The sequence below is a fragment of the Rhinatrema bivittatum genome, chromosome 3 (assembly GCF_901001135.1).
Source record: "Rhinatrema bivittatum chromosome 3, aRhiBiv1.1, whole genome shotgun sequence".
In the NCBI taxonomy this organism is placed as follows: Eukaryota; Metazoa; Chordata; class Amphibia; order Gymnophiona; family Rhinatrematidae; genus Rhinatrema; species Rhinatrema bivittatum.
The window spans coordinates 25,717,721-25,734,284 of record NC_042617.1 but is presented as its reverse complement, the minus strand read 5'-3'; the positions used below and the strand labels follow the sequence as shown (position 1 = coordinate 25,734,284).

The window sequence follows — 16,564 nt, the reverse complement described above, 5'->3', positions numbered from 1 at the left end:
TTTTTTCTCCGCTGAACAGGAAAAACTCAAAATCCGCTTTTCTCCTATGCGACCAGCAGAATGCTCCCCTGCACAAAACCCTTCAATCTTCTTTCTCACCCTGCGCTAGCTGACCCAACCTTGGACCCACAACCTTTGGGATTTTCTCAATTCAAGTCTCACACAAGAGTGTAGGGTTCAAAAGAATTGTTAAAACTGTATTCTTCTGGGGCACCAGCAGTAAATTCATAATCAACGTGAGCAGAAAGAGTGATTCACAGGATCCGCAGCAGAGATAAACAGCAGCAACAGATTAATTACACTTTACTCTTCCTCTTCCTCTAACATTTAGATCTCAATCTCTTTCTCCAAACACCCCTGGTATATTAGTTTGTGTATATCTATCTTCTTATCTGTACACACATCCCATCGCTGAATTCTTCTCAGATGGAACTCTCCAAATAAGGCCACAGGATCTCCTACAATGTATTAGTGGTCCACACTCCTCTCAGATGCCTCTTGGCAAATGCCTAGGAGTATACAATCAGCACTCCAGCATCTGTGGTGGGAGGGGGATCCAGTGATCCAGCAGGTCCACGGGATTCCCTAAACTCAGTTCAGTCTGTTCCTCTCAATCCCACTTCAGAGTCCCTGGAGTCTCCCTCTCCCATAGGGCACACTCCCCCTGGAGTCTCCCTCTCCCACAGGGCACACTCCCCCTGGAGTCTCCTTCTCCCACAGGGCACACTCCCCCTGGAGTCTCCTTCTCCCACAGGGCACACTCCCCCTGGAGTCTCCCTCTCCCACAGGGCACACTCCCCCTGGAGGCTCGCTCTCCGTTCGCTTACTTAAAGAGGTAGCCAGAAGCAATGCCACACCCTTTTGTAATTAGCATAAACTCTACTTTTCAGTATGTTGTGTTTAAATGACAGTATTGGACCTAGGTAAAAGGACATATTACTAGTGGCGTAGGATCAGGCGTAGGATCAGGCGTAGGGTACTTGCCAGGTTCTTATGGCCTGGATTGGCCACTGTTGGAAACAGGATGCTGGGCTTGATGGACCCTTGGTCTGACCCAGTATGGCATTTTCTTATGTTCTTATGTTCTTAGGGTCTGGGCCACAATTATTTACCAGTGGCTATTATCATCACCAAAACCTCAAGCCCTGTGAGGGAAGGTTTCTTATGCCCATAGGGGCTTACTACATTAGTATAAGAGATGGATACATAAAATGGTTCGACATTTAGTATCATCAGAGGTTTGGGGACACTTTATTAAGGGATAAAGAATCAGAACTGCCTAGTTAAGTAACTTCACCGGTTAGAATTTATCTGGATAATTTACGATGTATATTTAGCGGCATAGCTATGCTGCAGAATACATGCGTAAAACTGAGCGCTTAGCTGGATAAGTCCAACCGGCTAAGGACAGACCTGCTCTATGGCACGTCTAGCTTAGTTCTACAACTCATGCAGCTAAGTCTGAACATCAGCAGTTAGCTGCATAAGTTGTATAGCTAACTTGCTCCACCCTGATCTGCCCACTGCATGTCCACAACTTATGCGGCTAACTTTTTAGTCGTATGAGTCCCTTATACAGCTAAGCGGCAGTCACTGAACATGGGCGCATATTCAGTGGCTGCCACTTAGCCACATAAGTCCCACTTATCCAGCTATATAGCACTGAACATGCTTTGAATATTGACCTCCCAATTTTTAAATTTCCTGTAGTCTTATTATCAGATAAAAAGATGTACTGTTTGCACAAGGGCACGAAGAAAGTTTGGGCTAATCCACAGATTTCAGAATTAGCAATTGATATCGTTAACACTACTGCCATGGAGCTTATCCGCAGACCAGCATAGGAGATATAGTGAGAGCAGGGACTATGATGGCAAATGCCATCTTGTACACATCTTGTGGCTCTCTCTCACAGACACACACACACACACAGACACACGTGCATGCTCTCTTGCTCTCTCATACACACACACACACACACACACATGCTCTCTCGCTTGCATACACACATATTCACACTCTTTCTTGCTCACTCACTTTTCCCCCTACTAGAAGCACATGCAGTAGCAGCCTCCTTATTAAGCTCTCACAACTGATAGGAGCTTCCTATTTCTTCAGGCCATGAGGACTGCAACACTACTCTTCCTCCTGTGCCTGGCCACATACTGGCCTCTCAGCTCTTTCTTACTCCTGCTGCTTCTCAAGCCATAGGTGGCTCTTCCTTCTGCTGCTGTTAATGTGGGCAGTCCAGTGTTTTGTTTTTTTTCTCCTGTTGCTCTTAATGCAGAGTGTGACCTGCCGCTTACTGTTTTGCTGCTCATGCTCTTTATTGTAACGTGCTCGTGTTACAGTTCCTGGTGGTGCGCATCGGTGACAGCAGTGGCGGTGGCCATAGCATGTCCTCCTTCCTGCCTGTGCAGGCCCATGATACACTACTTACCCTTCCGGGCAGGAAGAAGGCACCGGCTCCCAGAATGATGGCCCCAGTGGAAATTGGTGGTGCTCAGCACACACTTTTCTCAGTTGGTGGTGCCTATGCACTACTGTGCACTATGGATGGCATGCCCATGATTGTTGAAGTAGCTGTCACATAAGGCCTATATCTGTGTGAGGTGTTTCCAGATAGAATCCGTGATCTGGAAGTCAAAGGCACACTGAGGGACACTGTACATCTACAGGGGCACTTAGATGTACCCAGGTCGCATGGCAGATAAGCTGGCACAGAGGAGTCGGAGGCACAGTCAAATTTAAAAAAAATCTGAGGACCTGGGGGCTGGGCTTTTCATGAATATTGGTAGAATAGCTTAACAAGCACATGTGCGCAGCTCTGTATAGAGCATTTGAACCCTCTTCTTAAAGGAAAAAAAAAAGTGATTGCTTTCCGAACATATTAACATTTTTCAAATTGTGTTTGAAAGTGCTGCTGTTTCCATTTTTTTTTTTTGCTTTAGATTATCACACAAGTGCAACAAGAGAAATCGGAGACCTCCCCGTCCCCCGGCAGCAGGATGAAAATGACTTTAGAATTGAAAGCAGGCCACTGACTGACATCCTTACCGCCTGCTCTGATTCTGGTGCAAAGGCTTTAAATGTTTGCTGCAGTTCAGCGCCTTCAAATTAATAAGCACACAGCTGCCGCACTTGTCTGCTCTTGTAACTAAGTCACAAATACGGAAGGGTATGAAGAAGACAAGACAAAACACGATTTTATTTCGATCAAGGTCAATAGAAGCACAGTCTCACTCACGCGAGGAAGTCATTCAAAAATCAATACGGCAAAAATCACTCAAAGTCATTAGAGGTGTTTTCTGGGCTTTATTTGAGGCAGATTCAGCTATTGTATCCTTACATGGCAGAGAGCAAAGTAAGTGCCATTTGATGGCCATAAGGCCAGAACTCGAGGCTTCAATTTTCTCATTGTTCATGAAAGGTGATTGATTTTTAAGGGGAGCTTGGAGAATGCGCTGCCTCACAATTGAATATAATCTCCGTGCAATACAAATGTTGGGGAAAATGTCAGAGTTTTGTCATGCGGTAATTTTGTGATTCCGGTGGCTCATTCTCTCTCTCTCTCTCTCTCTCTTACATTTTTGAGATGGAGCTTGATTCTTTAAGAGGGATATGGTACGATGACATCAGGCAGATGGGTGAGCAGAGAGATTAGCGTAGCGGAGCTGGAATCACATTTGCAAACCCAAAGGCCTGATGTATTAAGGCTTTTTTTTCCATTCTGTCTTCCTCTTGACCTTGCTTTGGGGACAATTTAGGGGGGGGTTTGGAATAAAGGGTGGGCATTTCTGGCCACAATATTTTAAAGGTAGGAGATGGGTGGGGGCAATCAGCACTGATGGACCAGACAGTTTTTTAAGATATTGGCAGGTGAGGAGGGGGAGAGCGGCCCCTCGGGTTGTGCTACAATTTTAAAAGTTATTGAGAAAACAAAAAAGGGATAACACAGAATGTCCTTTAAAATATTTATTAAGAATTTGCCCGACTCAAGGCCTGAGTGTTGCGTCCTTCGGTCGCAGATGGCTACAACTGCTCTGCCTCACCTCTCTTTTACTTTTCTCCTCCTCCCTTGGAAGGATGGCTGCCTCCGCTGCTGTTAGCCAAATCCCTCAGCATCTCCGAGCCAGCATGGGCATCCCCGTCTGCCATGAGGCCTCCTAGGGCGCGTCTGCGCACGCTGACCACGTTCTTAAACACATCGTGGCAGGAACCTCGGGGACGGCCCCCACCGCATGACATCAGTACCTCCGGGTATTTAAACCTCCGCTCCACTCCAATACAACGAGTTAGCAAGGACTTCGGTTTTGTTACTCTGACCACTTCTAAGCTGCTCGCTTGGATTCCTCACTACTCTCCGGGGTATTTCACTACCTACTGAAGCTCTGGGTACCTGCTCCTCAGGGGCCCCTCGCTTCTACCTGCCCTCCAGGGTTATTCAGCCTAACCTTCAGGACACCCGCCACTCAGGGGTCCTGTCTGCTTTATTCCAGGCACCTTCGGTGCTCCTAGGTACTCGCTCCTCGAGAGCCTATCCTGCTCTGGGTATCCTGCACCTCTGACCACGGGTCCTTCTCTTCACTCAACTACCGAAGGAAGCTATCATCGCTGCTACCCAGTGAGTATCACTACGCTCCAAGCTCCACCCTTCAGGTTCATGGCCTATCCCGCGCTGTGGAACACTACCGGACCTTCGCTACATCTGGGTGAGACCATCAACTACATTACTACTGAGACTATCTGGAGCCTTTCCGTGATATCACTGGACTACAGCACTGTCATCTTCATCACAGCAGTATAATAAAGCTTCCTTTCCTCTGTGTCCGCTTACTAAGAGTCTAGTCAATCGTTGTGGTTCCCCACGGACCCCTCCCTGTGGGAGGAGGCATCGCCACTTCGACCAAGAGTCCACAAATATGCCACAAACCCAACACTGAGTTTCGCCCTTTTATAATAGAGCTGCTTCAGGGGCTTCTTAATAAAATACAGATACACTTTATCCCACCTTCATCTAGTTAAAAATATCAAACATCTGGTGATATGTAGTCATCCATGTTATTATTATCTTTTGTTCAGTGAATTTCTTATAACATTGGTGCGGTGTTAACCTCGCTTATGACTTCTTGGAAGATATCATTTTCAGTACTTAAATAAATCCTATTCTTTATCCAGGCTTTAGTTTAAAACTTTAGATATCGGGGAAACTCCTTACAAACTCCTGCCGTCAGTTTGTGTGTGGCGTGCGGAGGTATAGAGCAGTGGGAATGAGCAAGTGGGAAGTTATGGTGGTGCAGGGGCTCATGAGTGTGCTCAGGTTTTCACCCTTGCACTCCTATTTTGGCCTCCTCTCCTCCCCCTTGCACTCTACTTTGTTCCCTCCCCAACCTCCCCCTATTCACCCCTCCCCCTCGGCTTCATTCACCTCCTCTCCCACTATTCTTGCTGACCCTCTCACTCAGCTCCCTCCCCTTATGTGCCACTCTCTTATTTTCTTCTCTTACACTCTTCTTAATCACCCCTTCCCTTTTGTCACTCCCTCCCTTCTCACTCACCCCCTCCCTTCTCTTTCCTTCCCTCTCATTCACCCTCCTACGCTTCCAATCCTTTCCCCCACTTTGGATCGTGTCCTCCTTCCATTGGCGATGGGACCAGGGAAACTCACTCCGGCCTTTTCTACCACTGCCGCCATCACGCTTCTTTTCTCTTCTTCTGGTGGGGGTCTGGAATAATCCCACCTATCTCTCTCTGTTGCTGGCACTGCTGCTCCCATCACCAGTGGCCACTGTGGCGCTGACCCCCACCGACCTTCACCCTGCGTACTGGGGCTGCCTGCGTAGCTTCCAGCGGTAGCAACCCAAGCTCCAGCTGAGCATCACTGTGCATGTGCAGCCCTGCCAGAGTGCTCACCCGGAGACTCTAATAATTTTATAAAACAGAGAAATGTATTATTTTAATTTACATCACCTGGTCTTTAGAAGAGCTCTAAGTGGCATATACAGGATAAAATATAAAATAAAATAAGCAAGTACAGCAATGTTTAAACATAACCCCCCAGAATCCCCAAAGAAACTTACGCTCAAACAACACAGGCCGCTTAACAGTCCCCCCCATCAGAGATGCTCACTTGACAACAACCAGAGAAAAAGCATTTTCCATCGCCTGCCCTAAAATATGGAACTCCCTCCCAAAAGATTTGAGACCCAACCTAACCTCAAAACTTTCAAAAAAGATCTAAAAACGTGGCTGTTTTACAAAGTCTACATTGACAATCAAACATCACAACATCCAAACACCCAACAGAACTACCAACCAACCAATGAAATAACTTGTCACCAACCAGCACCAAACAAACCCTTATCACTCAAAAATGATTTTTTTCTGGACTATAAAAAAGATTTACTTTTCGTTTTATAATATGTATCCTGTTATACCTTAATTCACAATTGTTAAGAAAATACCTTTTGAATCTTGTAAACCATTGTGATGGCTTAACCGAATGACGGTATATAAAACTCAACAAATAAATAAATGAATAAATAATGGCATGAACAAATGTTGATAGATAAAAACAATTAACAATACAAAATTATGCAACTCTTGGTACAATTGGTGAAGCCAAGAGAAAAACTTAATGTTAATCAAATGATAGTTTTCTATTAATTATTTCTCTCCCTGTGCACCCTAACATCTCTCTGGCTCTGGCCACTGCCTTATCATACTGTTTTTCTGTCTTGAGATCATCAGACACTCTCACCCCCAGGTCTCCCTCAGGAGTGTCCACTCGTAGGGGTGAAGTTTCGAAAAATTAACGCACGTGAAAATTAGCATATACCCATGCAAGTAGCCTCAACGCATGTGTACCGTATTTTATAAAAGTAAAAAATACACGCACATTTTCACTTTCGTGTGCACATATATGCACGGAAAAAAGGGGCTGTCTAGGAGTGTTCCGGGGCCGGGCCAACACATGTACGTTGATATTTTAAAAGATGTGCGCTTATATTTACCAACTTATCTTGCATATTTTTACTCCTAATTATCTGGTGTAAGTGATATTAAACTTTATTGTGTAGTACTGATTGGGGGGAGTTCAGGCTGAAGAACCAGGAAGCTCTCGATGCCCTCAAGAAGGACTGGGCAAACTGGTGGAGTAGTTGGTTAAACCGGTTCATTTCATTGAAAATTGGCTGACTCATGCATGTAAATTGAGACCTACGCAAGACCTACTGTGCTTATGCATGTGATATATATACACGCTTATATATAGTAGTTGTATATGGGTAGTAGTAAAAGTACATGCTTTCAGTGCATTGATATACATAGTTTCCATGCATTGCATGCGTTAGTCTACATGCGCGCGTATATTGTGGGGTAGAACTACACATATTTTATAAATTGTAAATATATAAAATACCTGGGTTATAAAATACTTGCGTAGATCTGCTCACAAGCACCTACACACATGTGTATACCGCTGCATGCATTTGTTAAAAGTTATCTTTTCTGAATCATCTTCAAAAAGGCAAACTTTTCCTTCTAACTCCTTTGTAGTATCGCTCGCAATGACATTGAAAAGGAAGCAGCCCCAGGACCGGTCCCTGAGATACTCCACTAATCTTTCCTCAGAGTGAATTCCATTTACCACTACCCTCTATCATCTATCACGCAACCAGTTTCAGGAGATTAGGGAGTTAAACACTGTTACTTAAAACATGATGTAGGAAGGAAGAATGCCTGTTTCTGCTGTATTAGGGGCCTTTTAGGGAACAATGCTTTCTTAGCAGGTTTCATAGATTACATTTGAACAAGTGGAGGAGTCTAAAATGAGCAGGAAGATGTCAAGTTGGCTGTAGGACTGTTGGAAATAGGAGAGTGAGTGGCTACCATGCAAGACTTTAATAGGTAGTCCAACTGAGAGACAGCAAATAGCTCAGGGTTATAGCGCTGGGGAGCAAATGAAGGAGAAATGGATGAATGAGCAGAAGCTTAGTGGGTGGAAACTAAGAGAAAGAAGACACAGAAGACATAAAGACAGAAACTTTAAAATAGCAGCGCGAGCATACATGAATGCGTGTATGCCGGCTTGCGCCCGTGGACGCAGCCATTTTATAATGTGCTTGCGTATATGTGTACATCTTATAAAATCAGCTGAGTGCACGTAAATGTGCGCGCCATTTTATACGGATGTGCGCATGTGCCGTTTCTACCGCATAAGTGTGGGGGGAGGGATTTTAATATACATGCATGCCGATGCAATTAACCAGTTAAAATGGTTCATTCCCACTTAGCCCAGTTACAGGTTGGGACTTCCTAACCCCCCTTGCTAACTAACCTCCCTTTTACCCTACCTGCCCCAACCCTTAAAATCCCACTGACTAGCCTAGCTTTTTTTGTTGTATAACTTACACGCCATCTATAGCAGAAGTGAAGTTACGCGCTAGGGGACCCCGGTGCGTGCTTGTGCATGTAATTACTTACGCGCTGGTTTCCATTTAAATTCCCAGAACACCCGCCCCTTTGTGGGACTTTTTTTTGTGTGCGCACTCGTGGACGCTTCTTAAATTACGTGTGCTGCACACTGGCCCGGGAGACGTTCATATCTCCCTGATTTGGTGCGAGAAGGGCTTTTAAAATCTGCCCCAAAGAATGTGTGGGGTTTTTTTTTTTACTAGTATAAACCATCCAAAACAGCAGAGGAGACTGAGCAGGCCTGGATTTAGCTTTTTGGCAATCCTAGGCTTGGGGTGGGGTCCTCCTCAAAGCATGCAGTAGCGGAGGTTACTCCCCTTCCCCACCCCGGGAAACAGTGCGGTGAAAGGGACCGCTCCTCCTCCTCCTCCATCTGGTGACCCTTTTGTCTAAAAAGCGCCGCACAGCCTGAGCAGCAGCAGCCGGGTCCAGTTGGATCTGCCTCCTCAAAGGCGTGGGCTGGCGGCATTTGAAGTGCAGGGACGGGTCTGACAGAGGAGAAGGAGGGCGTTGCGCCATCATGCAGCTGCCGACGCTGCCGATGGAAAATCCGGGCCCGAGCATGAATTGGAGTTATGTAATCAGATGATGAGAGCAGGGCATGCAGGGACAAGTGGTAATAAGGGGGGGGTGGGGGACATTAACTATCCAGAAGCTGCTTGTGAGAAGGAAACTAGTAAGGGTATCCTTAAGGATAGTTGTTATTCTCATCAGGTAAAGGCCCCACCAACAGAGAGAAAGCAGTTTTAGATCCGGTCTTTCGTGGCAGTTAAAGCCAGCAATAACTTTCTGCCCAAACGACTGCTCTCAGTCAAGCACTGTGCAGCAGGAGTTAATTCTTCACTTTTGGTGCCCCAGGGAATGCTGGGCCTTGTAGTCATGATAACCAGTTTCTTCTGTTTTGTCTTTCCAGCCAATGGGGAGAAGTCACCGCGCAGCACGTATCCTTACGCCAGCCACTTGTTCATCCACCGAAGCCATGAGAAAAGGAATGAGAGCGAGCAAGATCCACAGGAGGACGTTCACCTCAGCGCCGACCCGGCCGTAGGCATTCCAGGTACAGGGGGTGCGGACGCAGCTAGAGAAGAGTGACCCAGCCCCAGTCCGAGCCCAGAGCTGGTTTAGATTCTGAGAAGACTCTAACCAGACTTGGAATGAGATCTCGGATTTCTTATCCATCCCTGATTTGCCTGTCTTATCTCAGCTCAATTTATTATTTAGGTGGGGGCCAGATCCTGTGAGATCTCTGCAGCTACCTGTTTTTCATTGTTCAACATCAATTTTGCTTACATTACTTATTTTCTGAAAATAACTACCTGCCTGTTCAATATACGGTCTGCTCCTACCTTTGTAGCTTGCATTTTCTATGTTCTCTTTCCTTTCTCTGGCTCTTGAATGACATAAAGGAGCCGGACCTTTCTGTGTGTGGAGAAATAATGGTTAGGGCAGTGGGCCGAGAGCCAGGGAAGCCAGGGTTCAAATCCTGCTTCTCCCATTGATGCTTTGTGTGAGTTTGGTCAAGTCAGTTCACTCTCCATTGCCTCAGGACAAACTTAAATTGTAGGCCCTCTGGGCGAGGGTCCTACCTACTGTAACTCGTCCAATGCACAGGTTTGAAAAGGCAAGTAATCCAAATCCATACGCTTCTTCACACAGGGCTTTTTTTTTTTCACCACTTTAATCATGAAGCAAAGCTTCAACCCATGCGCCACCTCTGTGCTGGTTTACTGCTGAGACTCTGAAAGGAGGAACAGAGTTTAGTCACGACTGGCTCTGATTTTGGGGGGCCAGCAGGTTGAAATTTAATCTAAGCTGCTTCAGGAGATGAGGTCTCATGAATGATTTGCACAGAGGCATGATCAGCTATTTTTTTTTTCTGCTGCTAATCTCTCTAGCATCATTTGCCTGGTCTTGTGGTTTGGCATTTTTAGATCTATCAGATATGATCACGCTGAGCGTCCTGTCCTGCATGTACTGTCTGCTTGGGGCTCTGCACCTCAAATGCATGACGCTGTTTTGCATTATATAAGTTGCCACACCACAGGCTTTCTTAGATCACGCCTCATTTTTTTCACTCCATCTGTAATATTCACCCTGCTGCAGATCTTAGTATCAGCTGCAAAAAGACATATTTTTCTCTACTAGCCCGTCTACAATATCAATAATGAAAATACTGAGTGCAGCCAGGACTAACCCCTGTAGTATCCTGCTGGTAGCCCTCCTTTCCCTTGGAGTGAAGTCTGTGTACCATCACCCTCTTTTGCCTGTCTCTCCATCAATTTCTGTCCTAGTTTACCACCATAGACCCACTAAACTGCTCAGCTTGTTTGTGGGCCTCCCACATGGAACAGCGTCAAAGACCTCATCCAAATCAAGTTCATCATATCCAGAGTGCTCCCTACTGATCTAATTCTGTGATCACTGTCAAAGAGATTGATCAGACTTCTTTGACACAACCTCTCTGAGTCTGAAACCTATTGCATGGGATCATCTCTGCTAGAATCAAGATTCCCTGTTGTCCTTTGCTTCCGTGGTGGAGTAAGATGCTTTTGAAATGTTCAGCTCGTATCACAGCATTAATCCCTAGAAATATAAAATACCAGCAAATAGTGTATTGGCGAGTCCTAGGCATAGGTCTTAGCAGCTCCCCAAAACGTGCAGCTCAAGAAACTGGAGTGAGTCATCTTTGTCTTGCCTCAGTTGTTTCAGCACTACCACAGTGAAGGTTTTGCTGGATAGACCAGTAGCAAGCTTTCTCAAAAGATTGCTGAGTCACAGATGCTAAGAGCCATGCCATGCACGCCATGTTATAAAATTAATTAATTTTGCCCCTGGTAATTGTGCCCGTTAAAAAAAACCCCAAAAAAACCAAAACCTTTTGAGCTCCAATTCCATTGACAAGATGGGTGCTGGCGGAGAAAAAAAATGGACCCGCACAGTCTGGGTGAAAATGCTTAAGATTTCAGAGCCGTGAAAAGCGTGGAGAATGCTGTATGCAGGGTGCAGCGAGAGGAACATCAGAATTATGAGGAAGCCCTTCAGGATGGCGCCACAGCAAATGCATCCAGAAAGGCAGGAGCCAAAGTAAACTATGGCAGCCCTGCTCAGAGCTCGTCTGCCCTTGTCAGCACTTTTTGAAAATAAAACAGTAATGATCAAAAGCAGCGATAAGAACATAAGGAGGTGCCGTGCTGGGTCAGACCAATGGTCCATGGAGCCCAGTATCCTATCTCCGACAGTGGCCTTTTTTGGGGCGCTTTCTGTGGTATTCCATGGAAAATATAGCGAGCAATATAACGATTAAGTCCTATAAGGCTTTTGGGAATAGCCCAGCAGGTCCTTTGGCAAGAATGTTCAACTCTTCGCTAGATTGGGGGGGGTGGGGAAATTGTCTGCTTCCTCTAATGTAGCGGGTATAATAGTATCAGCTAAACTAGGTAAAGATGCAAAACTCTGTGTGGCTCCTATCAGCTGATATCCCAGATAAATATTGACCTTAAATTATTAGAGAGCATTCTGGCGAATAGACTGGGTTCCATGATTTCCTTCTGGGTACATAAGGACACAGTCCAGCTTGATTCCAGGCCAGGTGTCCCTAGGCTTGTAAATTTGATGACGTTGGCCAAACAGCACAGGATATTCTCTCTTTTATTAACCGTAGATGCCGAAAAGGCATTTGATGGGGTCCACTGGGATGTTTTGCTGAGTGTGTTAGGTAAGATTGGGGTTGGGGATAACTTTCTTTGTTTGAGTTGCAAACTTTATGATTCCCAGGAGGTCTGTATTAGGCTTAACTGGGGTTATTCTTCAAATGTCAAGGTTGGCAGGGGTACAAGACACTGTTGTCCCTTGTCTGCCCTCTTGTTTTCCTTAGCAATGGAAGCCTTTGCAGAAAGAATTAGACACAGCTAACTGGGATTAAGGGTATTTCACGTGGGGATTTCCAATATAAGATTTCTCCCTTTGCGGGTAACCTTTTCTTTCTCTTAAGCGATCCAGTGGATGAACTAGACAGATTTGATATGATTTCTGGATTCAAGATGAATATGGATATGTCCAAGATCTTGAGTATGGTCCTTTTGGAGGGTTTAAGTTAGTCGATAAAAACTGAATTCCCTTTTAAATGAGCTATGAGTAAACTAAAATGGTTTTTTTTTGAGGGGGGGGGGTGGGCAGGGGGTTTCAGTGCTGCTGTTGGTGATCTGTTTCAGATAAACTGTCCATTACTTTCAACTATCTTTGGAGACCTGGATTCCTGGGATCGATACTATTTTTCATAGCTTGGCAGAATTGCAGTGATAAAAATGAATGTTCTTTCTCACTGATTTACCAGTTCCAAACTCTTCCTATTTTACTCCCTGTTAACATATTGAAAAGGTGCAGAGAAGGGCAACCAAAATGATAAGGGGCATGGAACAGCTCCCCTATGAGGAAAGACTAAAGAGGTTAGGACTTTTCAGCTTGGAGAAGAGACGACTGAGGGGGGATATGCTAGAGGTCTATAAAATCATGAAAGGACTTGAACAGGTTAATGTAAATCAGTTACCGTATTTACTCTCTCAGATAATAGAAGGACCAGGGGGCACTCTATAAAGTTAGCATCTAGCTCATTTAAAACAAATAGAAGAAAATTATTTTTCACTTAGCACACAGTTAAGCTCTGGAATTCGTTGCCAGAGGATTTGGTTATGGCAGTTAGTGTAACTGGGTTTAAAAAAGGTTTGGATAAATTGCTAGAGGAAAAATCCATAAATTGCTATTAATCAATAAGGAATAGTAGCTTGAGATCTATTTAATGTTTGGGTACTTGCCAGATACTTGTGACCTGGATTGGCCACTGTTGGAAACAGGATGCTGGGCTTGATGGACCCTTGGTCTGACCCAATATGGCATATTTTATGTTCTTATGTTCTTAGTGAAACACGTTTAGAGTTGCAAAGAATATTCTATAAATTGATAGTGGTTTGGGGGTCCCAAATTTTAAAAAAACACTTCATGGCAGCACAGTTTAAAACAGTAAGGGCCTATTTTGCATAGGCTCGGCGGTACGCGCAAACCCCGGGACGTGCGTAAGTCCCGGGGCTTTGCAAAGTGGGCGTGTCGGGGCGGCGGGTGGGCGGCGCGAATTTCGGGGCGTGATGCCAGCCCGGGGGTGTGGTCGAGGCCTCTGGACCAGCCCCTGGGTCGGGTGATGGCGCGCCAGCAGCCCGCTGGCAGGAGTAAATCTGCCGACAAAGGTAGGGGGGGTTTAGATAGGGCCGGGGGGGTGGGTTAGGTAGGGGAAGGGAGGGGAAGGTGAGGGGAGGCGGAAGGAAAGTTCCCTCCGAGGCCGCTCTGATTTCGGAGCGGCCTCGGAGGGAACAGGCAGCGCGCGCCGGGCTTGGCGTGCGCAGGTTGCACAAATGTGCACCCCCTTGCGCGCGCCGACCCTGGATTTTATAAGATACGCGCGGCTACACGCGTATCTTATAAAATCCAGCGTACTTTTGTTCGCGCGCGTGCTGTTTTTGAAAATGTACCCCTAATTGAGTGGCATTTGATAAAGAATATGAAACAATGGGTGGGAATCAAGCAGGACCATTACAAATGTCCCTCCCATTAAAAGCCAATCCTGGTTGCCCAAAAAGGCGAGAGTGATTTCAGAGACCCTCTTCCCTTTTATACAGCTTACTTTCAAACTATGGGATCAATGGAAGGAGACCCTCGTGGTTAAAGGTGAGTTGTTGTTTTTTTTAAATTCCCCTTGCTGTACAATAGTGATTTCTCACCAGGTCTCGTATCTCAGGACTTTCATAGATGGGAAGATTTAGGTATTACATGCTTAGGACATTTGCAGGGCTGCACTAAAGTGTTGAATTTTGATGTCCTGTGCAGAAAATTCCACTTTACTGCTCGTGTTGTATTTTCCTATATGCACCTCTGTCATTATATCCATTCTACATCCCTTGATCTGACTAGGGGATAACTCCTTGTTTTTGAAGGCTATTGTTCTGAGCCAAGTAAAGCCAAAAGACTGATATCTAAGATATATGTGGCATTGAATGATGAATTATTAGTCAAACCATGACATGTGATTGCCTGGGAGTCATATATGGGAGAATGTTTGGAGAAGACAACTTGGGATCTCTGTTTTTTATCAGAGGATAGGAGCTCTGTATCCCCTTTGTTATTGGAAAATGGATATAAGGTTATATTTAGATAGTCTCTTACACCAGAGAGACTCCACAAATTCTACCCAGACGTCATAATGGAGTGTTGGCATTTATGCGGTGAGATGGGTATTTATTCCACATATGGTGGACATGCCCATGAATACAGAATTTTTGGACATGATTCTTAATCTGATTCAGGCAATAATGGGGGTTTTGATCCCAAAGGATCCTAAATATTTTCTTTTGGGTATTGCAATACCTAAAGTACACATATCACAACAAATTGTAATTATGCAAATAATCGTTGCAGCTTGAGTGCCACTGGCTGCTCAGTGGAAACAGACTAGACCTCCTGCTATTATATCAGCTCACCAGCGTATTGAAAAGATATTTCACATTGGTAAATCAACTGCGTCACATTAGGATTCTCTTGAGAAATTCAATAATATATGGAAACCCTCTATATTCTAGTTGAAATATAGTGGCTCTTCAGCTACCATTGCTTCTCCTTTTCCTTGCTTGCCTGCTTTCTTCATATTGAGACACAAGGTGAAGGAAAAGGTTAAGGTGAAGGTTAAGGAAAAATGACATGAGACGGGTGGCATGAGGCATGAACTTTCAAGGACAGAGTCTACTTCGTCAGATGCATGAAGTGGGTAAAATATATAGGGGTGGGGAGATACAGAACAAAGAGAAGGCATTGAATAGGTTGGCAAGGTGTGAAAACAAAATGATAATAGCTTTTTAATCAAGACTACCGACAACTGAGGTAAATGAGCTGAGAACTGTTTTCATAGATAGTTGTAGTGAGCCATGAAGCCACTGTCTCTGTTCAGACCCAGATGATGGTGTTAAGTGTTTTGATGAGTTCCAATTCAGCAATCTCACGCTGGAGTGTTCCTTTGAAGTTCCTTTTTAGGAGTATGGAAACTTTAAGGTCAGGTAGAGAATGTCCTGGAAAGCTGAAATGTTCACCTACTGGTTTCTGAATGTTGCTATTTCTAATTTCAGATTTATGTCCATGTATTATTTTCCTTAGAGATTGTTCTGTTTGTCTTATGTGGACAACAGAGGGACTTTGCTGGTAGACGATGGCATATATTGCACTAGAAGAAGAGCAGGTTAATGAAGCCCCAGATGTTGTACTTGATGTTGTTGGGTCCTATGATGGTGTTGCCTGGTTAGTATGTGGAAAGCGTTGGCATCTGGATTTCTGGCAGGATCTGGTTCCTGGGTTGGTGGCATTGCTAGTGAGTATCCATTTGAGGTTGAGCAGTTGTCAGTAGGCCAAGATAGACTTGCAACCCACGGCCTGTGAGAGGGTGGTATCATTGCCAGGATGGCTTGTAGATCCTTGATGATATGTTTCAGTAGTTTCAGCTGGGAGCTGTAGGTAACAACCAGAGGTGATCCTGTAGTAGAGTGTCCCTGGGTATTTGCCTTTTTGGAATGAATAGCAGGGAGGGATGGAGGGAGGAAAGAAACTGGTATCTGTATTGCAACATGTAGATGCAATTGTTATGTCTTTGCTATTGCTTAGCAATACTTGTTAAAATGGAATGTCTTTCAATAAACATTAAATTGCAAAAAAAAAAAAATAATACCACCAATGCAGTGAATGCAGATCAGGTTGCCCCCCCTGAGCATTGTTATAGCAGATTTGTTTTGTTTTTCTACAACCAATCGCCAAGAGTAGACTGAGTCAGAATCAGTGTTTCATGAGAATCAGAATCAGTGTTTCATGAGAAAAGAGGTAAATTTGGGTTCTGGACACTAGTGTTCATTTATTTATTTTCAGAGTTCATATGGTGCCTTACCCACAATGCATCACACAAAGAAAAGACTAGGTGAAATAGTAAAATTGTATAAAACAAAGAAAGCAGATGGGAAAGGGGAACTGCCAGAATGAAGGAGTTTAGGCATCTGGACAGTACGAT

General features: G+C 44.8%; 1 protein-coding gene across 1 annotated transcript in view; it reads left to right on the top strand.

Moving 5' to 3' along the window:
• Positions 1-16,564, top strand: part of ALK (ALK receptor tyrosine kinase) — a 248,482-nt gene that overhangs the window by 43,546 nt on the left and 188,372 nt on the right. The window contains 1 exon segment of the mRNA XM_029593009.1: positions 9,389-9,532. Within this exon segment, the coding sequence (XP_029448869.1) occupies positions 9,389-9,532 (144 nt within the window).